This window comes from Poecilia mexicana, unplaced genomic scaffold, assembly GCF_051168715.1.
Source record: "Poecilia mexicana isolate PSO_F unplaced genomic scaffold, ASM5116871v1 scaffold_11, whole genome shotgun sequence".
NCBI lineage: Eukaryota > Metazoa > Chordata > Actinopteri > Cyprinodontiformes > Poeciliidae > Poecilia > Poecilia mexicana.
Window position 1 is genome coordinate 13,145,638 of NW_028263380.1, and position 13,801 is coordinate 13,159,438.

The 13,801-nt window shown below is 39.6% G+C and overlaps 1 protein-coding gene, 1 long non-coding RNA gene and 1 pseudogene across 2 annotated transcripts; all 3 read left to right on the forward strand.

Annotated features, from left to right (window-relative positions):
* The first annotated feature begins 1,397 nt into the window (after positions 1–1,397).
* LOC148156423 (uncharacterized) lies at positions 1,398–2,366 on the forward strand. Its single transcript, XR_015764559.1, has 2 exons — positions 1,398–1,506; positions 2,129–2,366. It is a non-coding gene; the product is annotated as an uncharacterized LOC148156423 (long non-coding RNA).
* Positions 2,367–2,509: 143 nt separating this feature from the next.
* Positions 2,510–3,071, forward strand: LOC148156424 (erythroblast NAD(P)(+)--arginine ADP-ribosyltransferase-like; annotated as a pseudogene).
* A 930-nt stretch (positions 3,072–4,001) lies between these two features.
* On the forward strand, positions 4,002–7,534 carry lrrc69 (leucine rich repeat containing 69). The gene is made up of 8 exons (XM_015003178.2): positions 4,002–4,193; positions 4,270–4,396; positions 4,475–4,547; positions 4,920–5,115; positions 5,275–5,346; positions 5,439–5,540; positions 5,616–5,795; positions 7,066–7,534. Exons 1-8 carry the CDS (start codon positions 4,002–4,004, stop codon positions 7,171–7,173), a joined length of 1,050 nt encoding a protein of 349 aa, XP_014858664.2. The 3' UTR covers positions 7,174–7,534.
* The last annotated feature ends 6,267 nt before the right edge of the window (positions 7,535–13,801 follow it).

A 13,801-nucleotide genomic window follows, 5' to 3' on the forward strand; every position in this document is an offset into this window, starting at 1 on the left:
AGGTTGATATACTGTGTAGTGCCTGCCTTACTAAACAAGACATTAATGAAGAAACCAACATTTTCCTATGTTGTTCGGAGAGCAGTAATTGAATAACCTACAAGAGAGTGGTAGTGAGTTAAACAGCTGACACTTTTTTGCCCACAGCAATATATCTAAAAACAGCAAAGCCCTTCTCTAAAAAGAGTATTTGGTCTTATAACTCTGTAAAAGGATGAGTAGGAATTCCTCTAAATACATTTAGCAAATTGTATAAAATTAAGAGAGTGCATATCTGGTTTATAACCAAGACAGTGAAAATAAACAGAAATACAGTATGTGACATGCTAATATGAAAAACACTTCAGGATAACATTTTTTCACACAAACTCACGCTTATCCAGAAGTTGTGAAAAAATAAAAAACAAAAGGTTGAGCAGATGAGACATTTAAAGTAAAAAGCAGAAAATGTACCAGACCAAAGGTCAGTAGATCATTGTGTAAATGCCGTGATGTTAATTAAGGCAGTCATCTGTCAATCAAATGGCTTCCACACAATACTTGACGCGGCTTGTGCGACCCCTGAAGTGAACAGAGAATGGCCATACGGAGACACACGGGTTCTAGCTTGGTCGATTTTAATCTCACTTCACTGCTCTGTCTGTGCTTTCTCCCATTGACTTGGATTTCTTTGGTAGAATTTCTACCCAACAAACAGAAGGAGAAGATGTGAACAATGATGTCGATTTTCTGTGCTATTTTATAATCACACAGAAGAAGCTGCCATTTTTAAAACCTTCAACACAATCACCCATTCAGCAAACAATGCTTTCTCAATAATGGAGGGTCTAACCCCACTGTGTGAAGCAAAGAGTAGAACAAGATGCTAATTTTTACTAGGCTATGCAGGAGCTGCCCAGGGAAAACTGGGGCACAACCGGTTAATGACACTCTAACGGAAGTTGCTTCATTTAAGTGGAAGTCAGAGTACTGACTGGAACATTCTTTTCTTCTTAGTCAGGGCAAAGGATCTCTGTTGTTACCTTATAACTCTGTCGCTTTTCCTATTAACCTCCTGACTACCAGTAGTTCATTTTTGTCCTCTGTAGAGGACATTTCTAAACTTGAATATCTCCCACCCTCTGCATTCTACTGAATTAACTCCTTTTGGTATCTGGAGAGGACATTTAGGGCTTTTCAATGATACCACATATGAAGGGGTGGGATTTTTGTTCGTATCTTTTTCTAATACATAAAAATTGCATTCATCAGTAATAACACATTTTATGGGAAGAGACAAAGTAAGTGCATAAAACCTTTTATTACCTTACAAAGAATGTGGGATTTAAAAAAAATGGTGATTGGACAATATTTTTTTTCCTGGTAGTCAGGAGGATATGTCACATCCGGATTGTTAACATACCTGGTTTGACATCAGGGGAACAATCTTTAGGAGGGTATAGTTCAGTTTAGCTTACAACAGAACTGCGCTTCCCACGTTTTGCTTCACTTTTGAGAATCCATAAGGTGAGTAAAGCTGAAGCCCAGTGACTGATTCTCTAACGCTTTTTATGAAATTGCAAATGATAACTAACATTTCTTGAGTCATCTCTACAAAATTAAAGAACCGGGAGGGCGAGCGATACAGTTTGCTTTCCTCAGAGGTCATTCAGATTAGCAACTAACACTGGTCTCTGATGGTTCTAGCTTTTGGATCCCAATACAGAACTGGATTACAGAAACATAAAACACCAAATTAGGCAAATGTGGTAAAATGTAAACAAAAACGTTTTTTTTTTGTTATCTTGACTTCCCTTCCTGAACAACATTTTTATTCTCTCATTGGAACTTTGAGCTCTGAAAACTGACATACATACAATATTCAAACAGAATATCTTGCTAAGAATCTGCTCCAAGCAGGAGGATTGTATCTTTATTGACTTGAAGAAATACTGTGCTATACAAGTGTAGTATGAAAACTGAGTTATCTGACTGTTGTGTTTGGTAACATTAACTGTAATAAATATGATTCCAAAGGAACAGTTCAATATTCCATGTCTCACATGTTATGTGCTGTATATATTCTGACACTTTGAAACAGCTCTCTCAATTTAAAGTCATTCCTTTTCTTTTTTTTTTCTTTTTGCAGATATAATCATCATCACAAAGGTGAGTGAGTTTAAATACTATTCACGTAAAGTTTAAATATTTTATTTCTGCATTTGTGAAAGTAATTTAGGAACTTTGCAGGGGGGAAATAAGGAAACATGGTTCACTTTGCTTCACTTTGTCTCCTTTGGGGGGTCCAATTCAACGGAGTGGTGATTCTAAAATCTGCCTGTCTAAAATTGTATCACAAATTCATAATAAAATATGATCATAGGAAATATTTTCTGTCTTTTGTCTTATTTGATAACCTAAAATATGTTGCACCTGGTAGTATGCTTTGGGCAGAGTTATTTTCCCTTTTTCAACGCATTTATGCCATTTATGTCTGTATATGAACATGACTGTGCATTATTTTGTCACCATGTCATTGGAACTCACTGTGACAATGAAAAAAGCAAGATAAAAAAAAGATAATATTCTGACCCAACAGGAAGTGCAAGCAATCCGTGTGTAAACAGAACATAAAAACGGAGTGTATAAAAAGTTTAATGTTGCTGTCAGGTCAGGTGAACACATGCATGGTACTTCATTTAAGTTCCACATTTTGTATTACCTACTTGCGTCAGCTTTGCAGAAATTAAAAATAGCAGACAAAAACAAGTGCCATACTACTTACAGACCAAAGTCGGTTCCATTTATACAAATGGCATATAAAATGCGATTTGGTAGCTTTGCGTCCAGCTGTCTGACACACAACCAGACGACGTATGGTACCGAGACGTGCTTTAAAATCAAAACTTGCTATGGTGCTGTGATAGAAGGATATTCAGCTCATCCTGAAGAGAAAGAAGTGCTTATCCCACCCTATGAGACAGTCAAGATTATTGAAAGTAAAGATGTTGCAGAACTGCAGGATTGTAAAACTAGTTGTCTTGAAGAGTGATGGCACTAAGAGCAATCTGGATCATAGATTAATAAGGTAATCTATGGTTGATTTATTTTATTGATTGAGTAATTGGTAACTTATCATTTTCTTTAAAAACCTGAGTTTTTTTCTGTAAAAAAAAAAAAACTCTTAAAAAAATTGAGTTTTTATGCTCAGATAAAAAAATAATTAAGTTTAACATTAACATTAACTTGTCAAGTGTTGTTGTTTTTTATTTTTTAAAGAACAGAACTGCATAATGTTCATTTTGCATCCAACACCAAACTCTCTTTGGATCCTTTCTCTTTCCCAATGTAGTATAGCTCCGCCATCTTTATTCTTGTAACAATCAGGACGGCTCAAGGATGACCAGCAGGCAGCAGCGCCCTCTTCTGGGCAAACTACAACACTAAAAAAAGGTCTAATCAGAATCAGAAACATATTTTACTGATTCCCAAGACAAAATTGCTTATTTGTTGATTATTCCCATCTAAAGTCCTAAATATTAGAAAATATAAATATGACTATTGGTCATGAAAAATTTACAACACAGGTGAAAAATTATCAGTATTTTTAATGTGACCTAAATATAAATTGAATAAAATTTATTTAATACATTTTTAAGGCAACACTATTAGGTAATCAGTTGGAACTATATTTAATCTAATAAATCATTCATCAAAAATGAATTGTAATTAATTGTTTGTATCCCTCATCTGGATTGCAAATTAGTTAAGTGACTTACCCTAACTGCTTGGGAATACCCTTTTTACCACATGTATGTGAGATTTATATATTATTTATAGACTCTCCGACATAAGGAGCATAGTTGGTATATAAAACCTGTAAAATAGTGACCAACTTGCTTTATTGAGGTGTGACCAATAGAGGTCGCACTTGCCCATAGCAAGAACTTTAACAAGATTGTTGACTTTTGTCGCCATGGGAACTCAACAGAAAGAGGCCAACAAGAGGTGGGATCAGGAAAATGGCCCATGGTTTAGCTCTTAGAGGAACCGTGATCAGAGCTTCATGTGGCAGAGGATACTCTTTAAATCTGAATTCAAACAGGTTGAAGAGCGTTCCTGAGTTTGTTTCCCGATTCCCAAACCTCTCAGTCCTTCTGTTGTGCCACAACTCCATCTCTGACCTCCCAACCCAACTCCAGTCTCTACGTCACGTGAGTCGTCTCCCATTTCCTGCAATCTGCCTAACAAATCACAAAGATTGCTCAGTCTACTATTTTGTCTTCAAAGCTAACAGAGCTGAATTTGGGAAATAATGCCCTGAGGGAGTTTCCTGTAGTCCTCAGCCACCTGGGTTCACTGACAAAACTCGACCTGTACAACAACAAAATTAACGTGGTGTCACCTGACGCAATTGGTAGGCAGGTCTGGACTGTTTGGGGTTGGTAATGCAGACCCTGAATGAACTCAATGACTGCATCATCATGTTTTGAAGGTAACTTAGGAAACCTTGTTGTCCTCAATCTCAACCACAACAACATTCAAAGGTTACCACCAGAAATTGGCAGGTAAATAAATGTACCCACTTTGTCTAAAATTGCTCTTTTTATTTTTTTTCTTTACTGGCAACTTGCAGTAGAATCACTTTAGAATTACCTAAAGAGCATATTTTCTCTTTTCTTTAATATTTTTTGAGAGAGCTTGCGAGGAACGGGGCTTGCGTCGTTACACCATGTATTTTTTTAAGCGCAAATTTTTCTCATCATGAAACTTTTGTACCTAATGTACACAATTTAAAATATTTTTGAGATTATTATTTATATTTATTGCATTAAACTAGTTTAAGGCACTAAACACATTTACCAGCATCAGAGTAGGTAGACGATCAAATGAGAAATATATTTCTTTGTCAAAGATTCTGAAAATGTGTTTATTTGCAGGCTGAGGAAGCTTCAGCACTTCAGCATAGTTGACAACAAGCTGGAGGAGCTTCCTGGTGAAGTTGGTTGTCTTAAAAAGCTGTCAGAGCTCAACCTTACCTATAACAATCTCTCAAGCCTACCTAAGCAGCTGTACTTTTGCAGAAACCTCATAAAGCTGTACGCAGCCAGAAACAGGCTGACCAACCTGCCAGAGGTGGGTATGTACTAATTGGTTTGTTAAAGCAGGCATAATTCATGGCAGCTTGTGAGATGCAACAGCTGGAACCACCAAATTTAAGTCTGACTGTTTCAAAAAAAAAATATATATATATATGCTGACTAAAACCTTATACCCATCTGGCTTTTCCTGCAGGGAATAACAGCTCTTATTAAACTCCGAGTTCTGGATGTGGCTGGGAACATGCTGTCCATATTTCCCGTAGAGGTACGCTGGACAGCAAAATCCACAATATTATGGTTTTCTTTTCGAAAAGGAAATCAATGACATCGCGTAATGTGTACATTGTAAATGTTTAGTTCCACCTGCTGCACCTGACGGAGCTGTACTGTGACGGGAACTGGCTGATTAAACTTGAACCGGTGCCATTACTGCCGCAGCCTCAGATGCTGTCACTGAAGGTCTTCATATAGTCGTCATGTTTCCAACTCAAACTCTCGTCGTCGTGTAACTGTGACCCAGATGTGTCTCTGTAGGAACTGGCTGCCAGGCTTGTTTTGTTAGAAGTCAGAAAGAAGTTCTCGCTGATCAAACTGAGTCTTCCTCACTACCCAGAGCTGAACGACCTGTTGTCCAGCAGCAGGTGTTGTACGGAGTGCAATGGTCCCTTCCTCGGCACCTGGGTGGAGTGCGTGCATTTTGTCAGTCTGCAGAAGGTCAGAACGCCACTTTCTAAACACGTAGACATCTTCTGTGTTTGTGATGAAAACTGCTACAGTGACGGGTTATTCTAGTTTTTAATCCACGTGCTTCAACATTCAAATGTAAACCTTGACCGGAAGGATGGAGTACTTTAGACTGATTAGACTGATTTTGAATCCTTTTAATTAGTTATTGACTATAATGATCAGATTGCATACAACTTGGAGCACAAATGATAAACTTGTGCAAAGGGAACTTCGGTTTGCAAATTAGTCAATGATGACCAGCTTCAGCTCTGAAGTCGTTTGTGGTTTTGTGTTTTCGCATTCATCTTCAGTTTTCTGCTAACTTTTCAACAAAAGATATAATTTAACGTTTTTTTTTTATGTGAACAATTAATGGATTTGCTTCTAGTATGATTTGTCTTCACCATTCTCTTCCAGTATGGATAAGAAGACTCCAATTTTCTCTTTAATGTGTACAAAATCTATGTTGAGTCAAAAAGAAAAATATTTTTCTTATTTTGTGTCATTTTTTTAGCCTAATGAATGTTTTTTTTTTCTCTGAAAGCTTTAGAAATCATACCTTGTGCAGGATACAATTTGAGAAAAGTTAAGATTTGAATAAAATTAGAGTTTCACTGATCAGACTTTTCTTAAAAACACACAAACACGTACATGAAGGAACATCCTGTTGGTCGATGCGTTTATAGTAGGAGCTTTATTGAGTTTTATCAGCAGAAAAAAACTAATTTTTTGTGTATCATAAGTGCATCAGTGATCGAGGGAAAATTTGATCAATTTAACCTCTGATTGTTTGGTCATCCTTCTTTCTAATCAACATATTTTATTCCTGTATCGTTTTTGAATAAACAGGTAATTTCCAATGTCTTCAGAATTTAACTTTGGATCTTTTTTTATTCATATTTACATACTGCAATTAATGATAGCTTTGTCAAACGACTTGCCTTTAACTTTTTTAAAATGTGATACTCATATTAATCTGTCATTCATGAGGGCTTCCAAGGGCCCAAGTACTTTCAGGAACACTGGAAGTGTGAAACTATCCTAACATGTTCAACCTTGACTTTCTCTTTTGTGCATGTGTACATGTTTAGAAGAAAAAGAGAAAGAAAAACTTGTATTTTATTTTCCCTTTTTTATACATTTATCTTTCAGATGTCTTTATTGACAACAGAATGGAACATTTTCAAGCCGATTCTGAAATGGCGAAAACAATCAGCGGCTAAAGAACACTTTTCTCTGTGTCGTTTGTCTGCTGTAGGAGATGAACTTGAGGAGTTGGCTCACTATTCCAGTCCGGGCTCTCCTGTGTTCATACAACTGCTTCCGAGCAGAAGGACCCTGCTACTATGGCGTTGAGACGAAATAAATGCAGGACTACTGAAGGATGCTCGACTCTGTGGCCACAGAGTCAAGTGGTCACTAGGTGGCAGCAGAATAACGTGGTATTTTTAACGGTTCACTGTCAGATACGAGTTCAAGCAGAAAAGTTTTTTTTCTGTCTCATCGATAGCTTTCATACGACTCACTGAGGGGAAATGTCAGGCTTGAAGCTTAAAGGATGCAGGAGGTAATTAGAAGCGCTGTTAGTTTTGAAAAACGTCTTTTCATTCTCTTTCACGGCTATATGCTGCTAATGTCCCGTACATAGGTCGACTTTGTGAAGGTGTGCATGCAAATGACCTCTTATCTGTTTATGAAGGTCAAGGAATGTGTGAAGCTGTTTAATATTTTATATAACGACAATATAATATCTTCCCACTTACCTTGTCTGAATGCAGTTATCTAATTTCTACCTCCATCTCCTCCTGGCGGCATCTGTTCCAACAGGAGAAAGCTAGAGAAAGAGAGATAGAGGGAGGGATGGAGAGAACTTCATTGCAAGCAAATTAATTTCTCATCCACGCCCCCAGAGCCTAGCAGCTTGTTCACTTGCTGCCGCGGCCGCCACTGCTGCTGCTGCTGCTGCCGCCGCCGCCGCCGCTGCTGAGCGTGTGTCTGCTGAGTCGGAGCCTCATACATAATGCATCAGGTTTAATTGCAAACCCAGAAACTAATGACTTTGGACTGGTTAACAGCAGGGGAGCCATACATCTCGAGCAAACTGAATGAAAAATCAGCTCAGAGGAGAGAAAAAAAGGAGCCTAGCCCTTAATTGATGAATAATTGAAGCGGCGAGCTACAGGGCATAATTGTGACATTTTGTTTCAATCAATTTCCAAGTGATGTGGGCGAAAGTGCACTTAAAGCGAAAAGGCAGTGACAGTAAATGCGAAAGAAAGGGAGAGATGGATAGAGAAAGAGAATGGATGGTGATGGAAATGAACGCGTCTTCAGTCACTGAAATGACATTTGGTGGAGCAAAAGATGGGAACGAATGACTTCCCTCCTTGTCTACCTCTTAATTCTGCTCCAACTCATTGTATGCTCACTTTTTTTTTTCTGTCTGCCACTGGATGTTTTTTTTTTTTTTTTTAAGAATGAAAGCCACAAAGATAGAAAGTTTTAGTTGGTAATTTCCAACATCTTTCTTATGCTTTAGATTATCCATTAACTTGCTAGCTGATTTCAACAGTGTGTTGATGCAGTCCTTCTCATTTACAGCTTCTGCTCCACTTTCTCTTCTTAAAATTTCTGGTATCAAGCTCATTGATCTTTACTGCACAAAACATGTAAAAGCTTCACCACTGACAAGAGGCTTAATGCGAAATTGCCATTCAGTATCATTTTTAGCAGTGAGCACGGCTGGTTATTCCATCCTGCTGGCCACATGCTAGCAGGTGAAGGGCAAACAGTACGTTTCTCCGTGCAGGCAACATATGCTGGGTCCTCCAGCGCTAACATGGTGACCTCAGGAGTAGCCGCTAGTCTGTTGTCAAGCTTTATGCATGCAGTCAAAGACACGCTACATCAAACTGCAGAAGAGTAAATGAAAAGTGCTGAAAGGAGCGAGGGTAATGTTACGTTTAGAACGACTCTTATTAGGATTCGACGACAAACTTTCACAATAATGTTGATGTGGAAGGGAAAAAAAAGGCTGTATAGTTTCCTTTTTTCTTACAAATGGAAAATCTGGAAAGTGGTGCGCATTTATTTTTGAAGTGTCAATACTTTACTAACCACTTCGTCCATTACGCCTCTACGGATTTGTTTCTATTATATTGCTCCAGGACTTGCATATGGGCCACACCTCTGCGCATATGCACTCACATGCTCTGTTTTTCTCTCCTGGTTTTGTGTGTGTATGTGTGTTTATGTTTGTGTGCTTCCTAAAACCGCACAGGGTGATTGACGTGTATGTAAATAGGAAGGTTGCACCCTCAAAGGAGTCGCCATACGGATGGGAGCTCCTCACCGACGAAAGGCCCCTACGAAAACGCCGCTTGTAAATTCCTGACATGCCCAACATATGTTAATGAGCCTCTCTCCAACTCTGATATAATTACCGTGAGGGGCATGTTGCCTTTGGTGAAAATGTCTGTCTCGTGTGCCATGGCTGCCTTGTGGGGAAGAGAAAAAGTAAAGAATGATAAAGCGGTGAATACATAAATTCCCATTTGCCGTGGTTAGAGGTAGAAGAGAGTGAGGTTGGCAAATTCACTCAGCATGATGTATTTATGCGAAGGCAGCTTGGGTTCATTATAATCCTCTTTTGTTCAAGTGCTTTCTGTGGTCTTGTATTGTTTCTGAGGAGATGTTTAGTTTGCCTTGTCAGTTAAAGCATTTATACAACAACAAAGCAAGAGTTGCCCGAGGCCTCCTGAGCACAGAGCGTATCCTGCATGGCACTGCAACGATCAGGTTTTGTATGCAAACTTTCTAAAAATTGGTTGACTTCTTTAAATTTTATTGCCTGTTTTGTGTTGAGTCTTGAGTACAGCGCATGTCATGTTATCCCTTCATCGTTTTGTACTTTTTTTTTTTACTACAGCTTTGGTATTTCTGTACCCCACAAAAATTAGCCTTGTCATACTTGACACACATGCAGCGGTGGTTTTTGATATTGGCAACTTGGGCAGTTGTTCAGGGCGGGTTCCAGCGAGGGCGTATAAGCACCAGATAAAAAAACAGAGGCTTTTTAGCTCTTAGTTGCACTGTCAACAGGGATTCCTTTCTTGAGTGACTGGGCTGCCCAGACGTTTCAATCTGGCACACACTTGGGGAAAATCTTTTGGATTAATTCTTTGATTGGTTTTCATGAGGTATGGTGTCAATCAGACACAAAAAAAAGTGGCACTATCCTGGAATAACATTAGAGTTCTTGGGAATGTTTTATATCTTACATTTAAACTGAAACAAATAAGCTACGCCAACCCAAAGTTACTTGGATGCAAACGTGTTCATGATGCTCCAATAGACAATTTATGAGTAGAAAGGCATTATTTCGGTTTGATCAGGGGCCATAATTTGTCATATTTCTTAAGACTGAACATTTTCAAACAAGGATAAGGACCATAATACTGGAAATAGGTTAACATAAATTATATACGGGTGAAAACATAAGTTGTAAATGAGATGTGAAGATTCATCATTTATTTCCTTTATACATTTACATAACACATTTTTCTTGATAGTTAATTATTTGTTTGACAATATGCAATTAAGTGCATAAATATACAAACATTTGCTAACATGGGAAACAAGGAAGTAGGTTGTGTGGAATCTAGAACATTTGGACACCAAATGTGAGTGAAAAATTGCCAAAGGGGTCAACTGTTCTGGAGACTCCATTAAATTGGCTACTAGGTATACAACAAAAACAATGAAACCACAGAAATGTGCAAATTGCAAACAGAAAACGTCCCTGACCTGTGAAGCCGGCTTGCAGTGCGAGTCATTGGCGGACTGGCAACACAAAATTCGTGTTAGAGCCCCTTTCTGTCTTTAGGTGTTTTGTGAAAGGGACCCGTCTAACTTGTGGACTTGCTCTGACCCAAGCTGTTTCACTGTGGCACCCGGTGCAGAAGTTCTGTGGATGGCTGCACAGCAGTCTCAAACTGCTGTGCAGCATTGGTGCCCATGTCAGATTCTGGTGCGGTGCCACTGGCAGAGCACCAGGATATTGTCTGCCTGACAGCTTGCACAATCAATTCTTATTTGTTGTTAATCACGATAGGCACTAGGGGGCAGTGTGATTCTCTGCTGGTTAAGCAGATGAATTGAGATTGAGACTGATAAGTAGCAAACCTGATGAATCTCGAAGATAGAGCTGCTAATGAAAAACGAGAACAATGAGATGGTATTAAGAATCAAAGCTTAACTGAAATCCAAGCATCCGTTCAAAATGTTTGTGTGAACCGCTTGGCTTTTAAATGTAATAAATGAGAGCAAAGACTTCCAGGTTTAGAGAAAGAGAAAGTTTTCGTGCAATCATTGTTGCATGTCAATTACAAATAAGACGGCAGAGGCACCAGATGTGCGAGACCGTGCGTTGGAATCAAAACAATGCAACAAAAGGGTCTTCTCAATAGAAATTAGAAGATGAAAAGAAAATAGTCCAGACAAGCTTGATGTAAAAGGGCACCCAGCTACGGAAGGATGCAGCAAAACAAAGCCGCCCAGATGCAATAACCTAGCTTTCTGCACAAACCTCTTTTTTTCTTCTTTTTTTTGTGCTCATATTCGCATCACCAAGTATAAATAAAAAACAGTCGAAGTCCTTTGAGGTCGCAAGGAAGTGATTCCATTACAGAAACATTCCTCATTAGGGGAGTTCTGAGACAAGAGCCCGGTCGTCAGACCCTCCCCCCCCCCTTCACCACCCCTTTCTCTCTCTCTCTCTCTCTCTGGCAGTTCTGGGTCAGCACCAACCACAACGCAAAAAAAACAAAACAACATAAAACACCATTACCAGAGCGCATTTGCTGCAGAAATATGACAAGACGCAGCAGTAACTTCAAAAGAACAAATAAATCTTTCATCTTGGGTGTCTTTGAATCTCTTGGAAAGTTTCCTCGGGTTTGGTTATAACAGGGACCTTGGAGGGAGGGACGGAGACAAGAGGAGCTGTTTATGTATCTGAGGAGCAGAAAGAGACGTAGCAGCTAGTTTCTGATCTTACTTCATACAGTTCACTTAGCTTGATATGATACAGGTGCACCTCCATAAATTAGAATATCATAGAAAAGTTCATTTATTTTCATAATTAGCCAAAAAAAGAAACTGATATAAGATGCAGTGCAACATATTCCATGTGCTTATTTCTGTTCATTTTAACAATTCTGGCTCAGAATTTTTATATTACATAAGACCAATAAATAAGGATTTAAACACAGAAATCTCCATCTCCTGCAAAGTATGTCCATGGATTGTACAGGATGTACACTTAATGCTTCATCGAGCCTCATGCTTCATTAATTACTGCATCTGCCTCCGGTTTTGCTGAGGTGTCAGGGAAATCTCTTCTGTAGGTTCTCTATGGAGTTTAGGTCAGTTACATACGGCGCAGTGCTACCATGATGACTATACCACATACTGATGCTTTTGGCAGTGTAGGCAGTGGCAAGTCTTGCTGAAAAATGATATTAGCATCTCCTTAAATCTTGTCAGCAGACGGAAAGCATGAAGTGCACTTACATTTCCTACTTTGGACTTGATTAAACACAAGGGACCAACTCCAGCAGATGATATGAGCGCCCAAATCGTCAATGGCTGGAAGCTTCACTCTGAACTTCAAGCAACTTGAATTGTACAATGACCTGGATGCGTGTGTGTGTGTGTGTGTGTGTGTGTGTGTGTGTGTGTGTGTGTGTGTGTGTGTGTGTGTGTGGGTGCATTTGTTTGTAATACCTTGCGGGGACCATTTTCCGGACACATACTATGTTGTGGGGGCCACTGCTCCTTGTGGGGACTGAAGCCTGGTCCCCACAAGGGGAAACGCTGTTTTTGGGCCAGGGGTTAGATTTAGGACTAAGGTGTGAATTGAGTTTTGGTTAGGGTTGGGGTTAGGTATGATGGGATTAGGGTTAGGATAAGGGTAAGGTCAAGGTTTAGGCAGTAGAAGTTAATGGAAGTCAATGGAAAGTCCCCACAAAGATAGCCATGCAAACATGTGTGCTTGCGTGCGTGCGTGTGCGTGTGTGTGTGTGTGTGTTGGCTCTTCAACCAGTGACTCCAACTCCAGCTGATGCCTTGTGAATCTCCACCAAATCTCCTGAATAGCCTTTGCTTCCCAATCCTCTCACAGCTCTCAGTTATCCATATTGGTTGTGCAACTTTCCATCTGGATACTTCTCTCTGTGAACAGCCAGCTTCTTTAGCAGTTACTTTTTGTAGGCATAGCATAACCTTTGTGTTGATTTGATGCAATATTCCTAATTTTCTGAGAGCTACAAGATCGAGTCGTCATAATTGATAGTGATAAATAAATCACTCTGTGTGTGCTCAATCTTTTTATGAGTTTCACATTCCAAATTGAATTACTAGACTATATTACCATTTTGATGATGTATGTAATTAAATGAGCTGCACCTGATATATTTTCCTCATTAGATTAATAAACTGAGAAATAATCAGATTTGCAGCGAACACCGAGGATCTGACTCTATAAAGCCTTCCTGGTTTCAGCTCCATAATACTCTGTCACTCGTGACTGACAGCAGCTCACCATCCTGTAACCCCGTTTTGAGGTCATGCGATGGCCACCGGTGCATGTCGGCTGTAGCTGCGCGGCAGGCGGGTGGGACACCAGGTAGCGGCATCTGGCCTGGGTTTTTCTAGAACACACGCTGCCCGTGGCGCTGCAGAACATCTGTCTGCAGCATGCAGGCCGGCTGGATGAGCAGACCTGCAACCCAGCCAGACAGCCAGCCGAGTGAACGTCCTGCACACATGGATGTCCTTCAGGAATATGTGGGTTAATGTCTCTGTTATCGCGGTCGGACGTTGGAGTTCTCCTCCAAAGCTGCTGTCAGAGTTAATCCCTTTAAGACGAAGAGAGCATTCCTCAAACTTCTCTGTTTCTGCACGCTTCGGTTCATGTGAGGAAATATTACTCC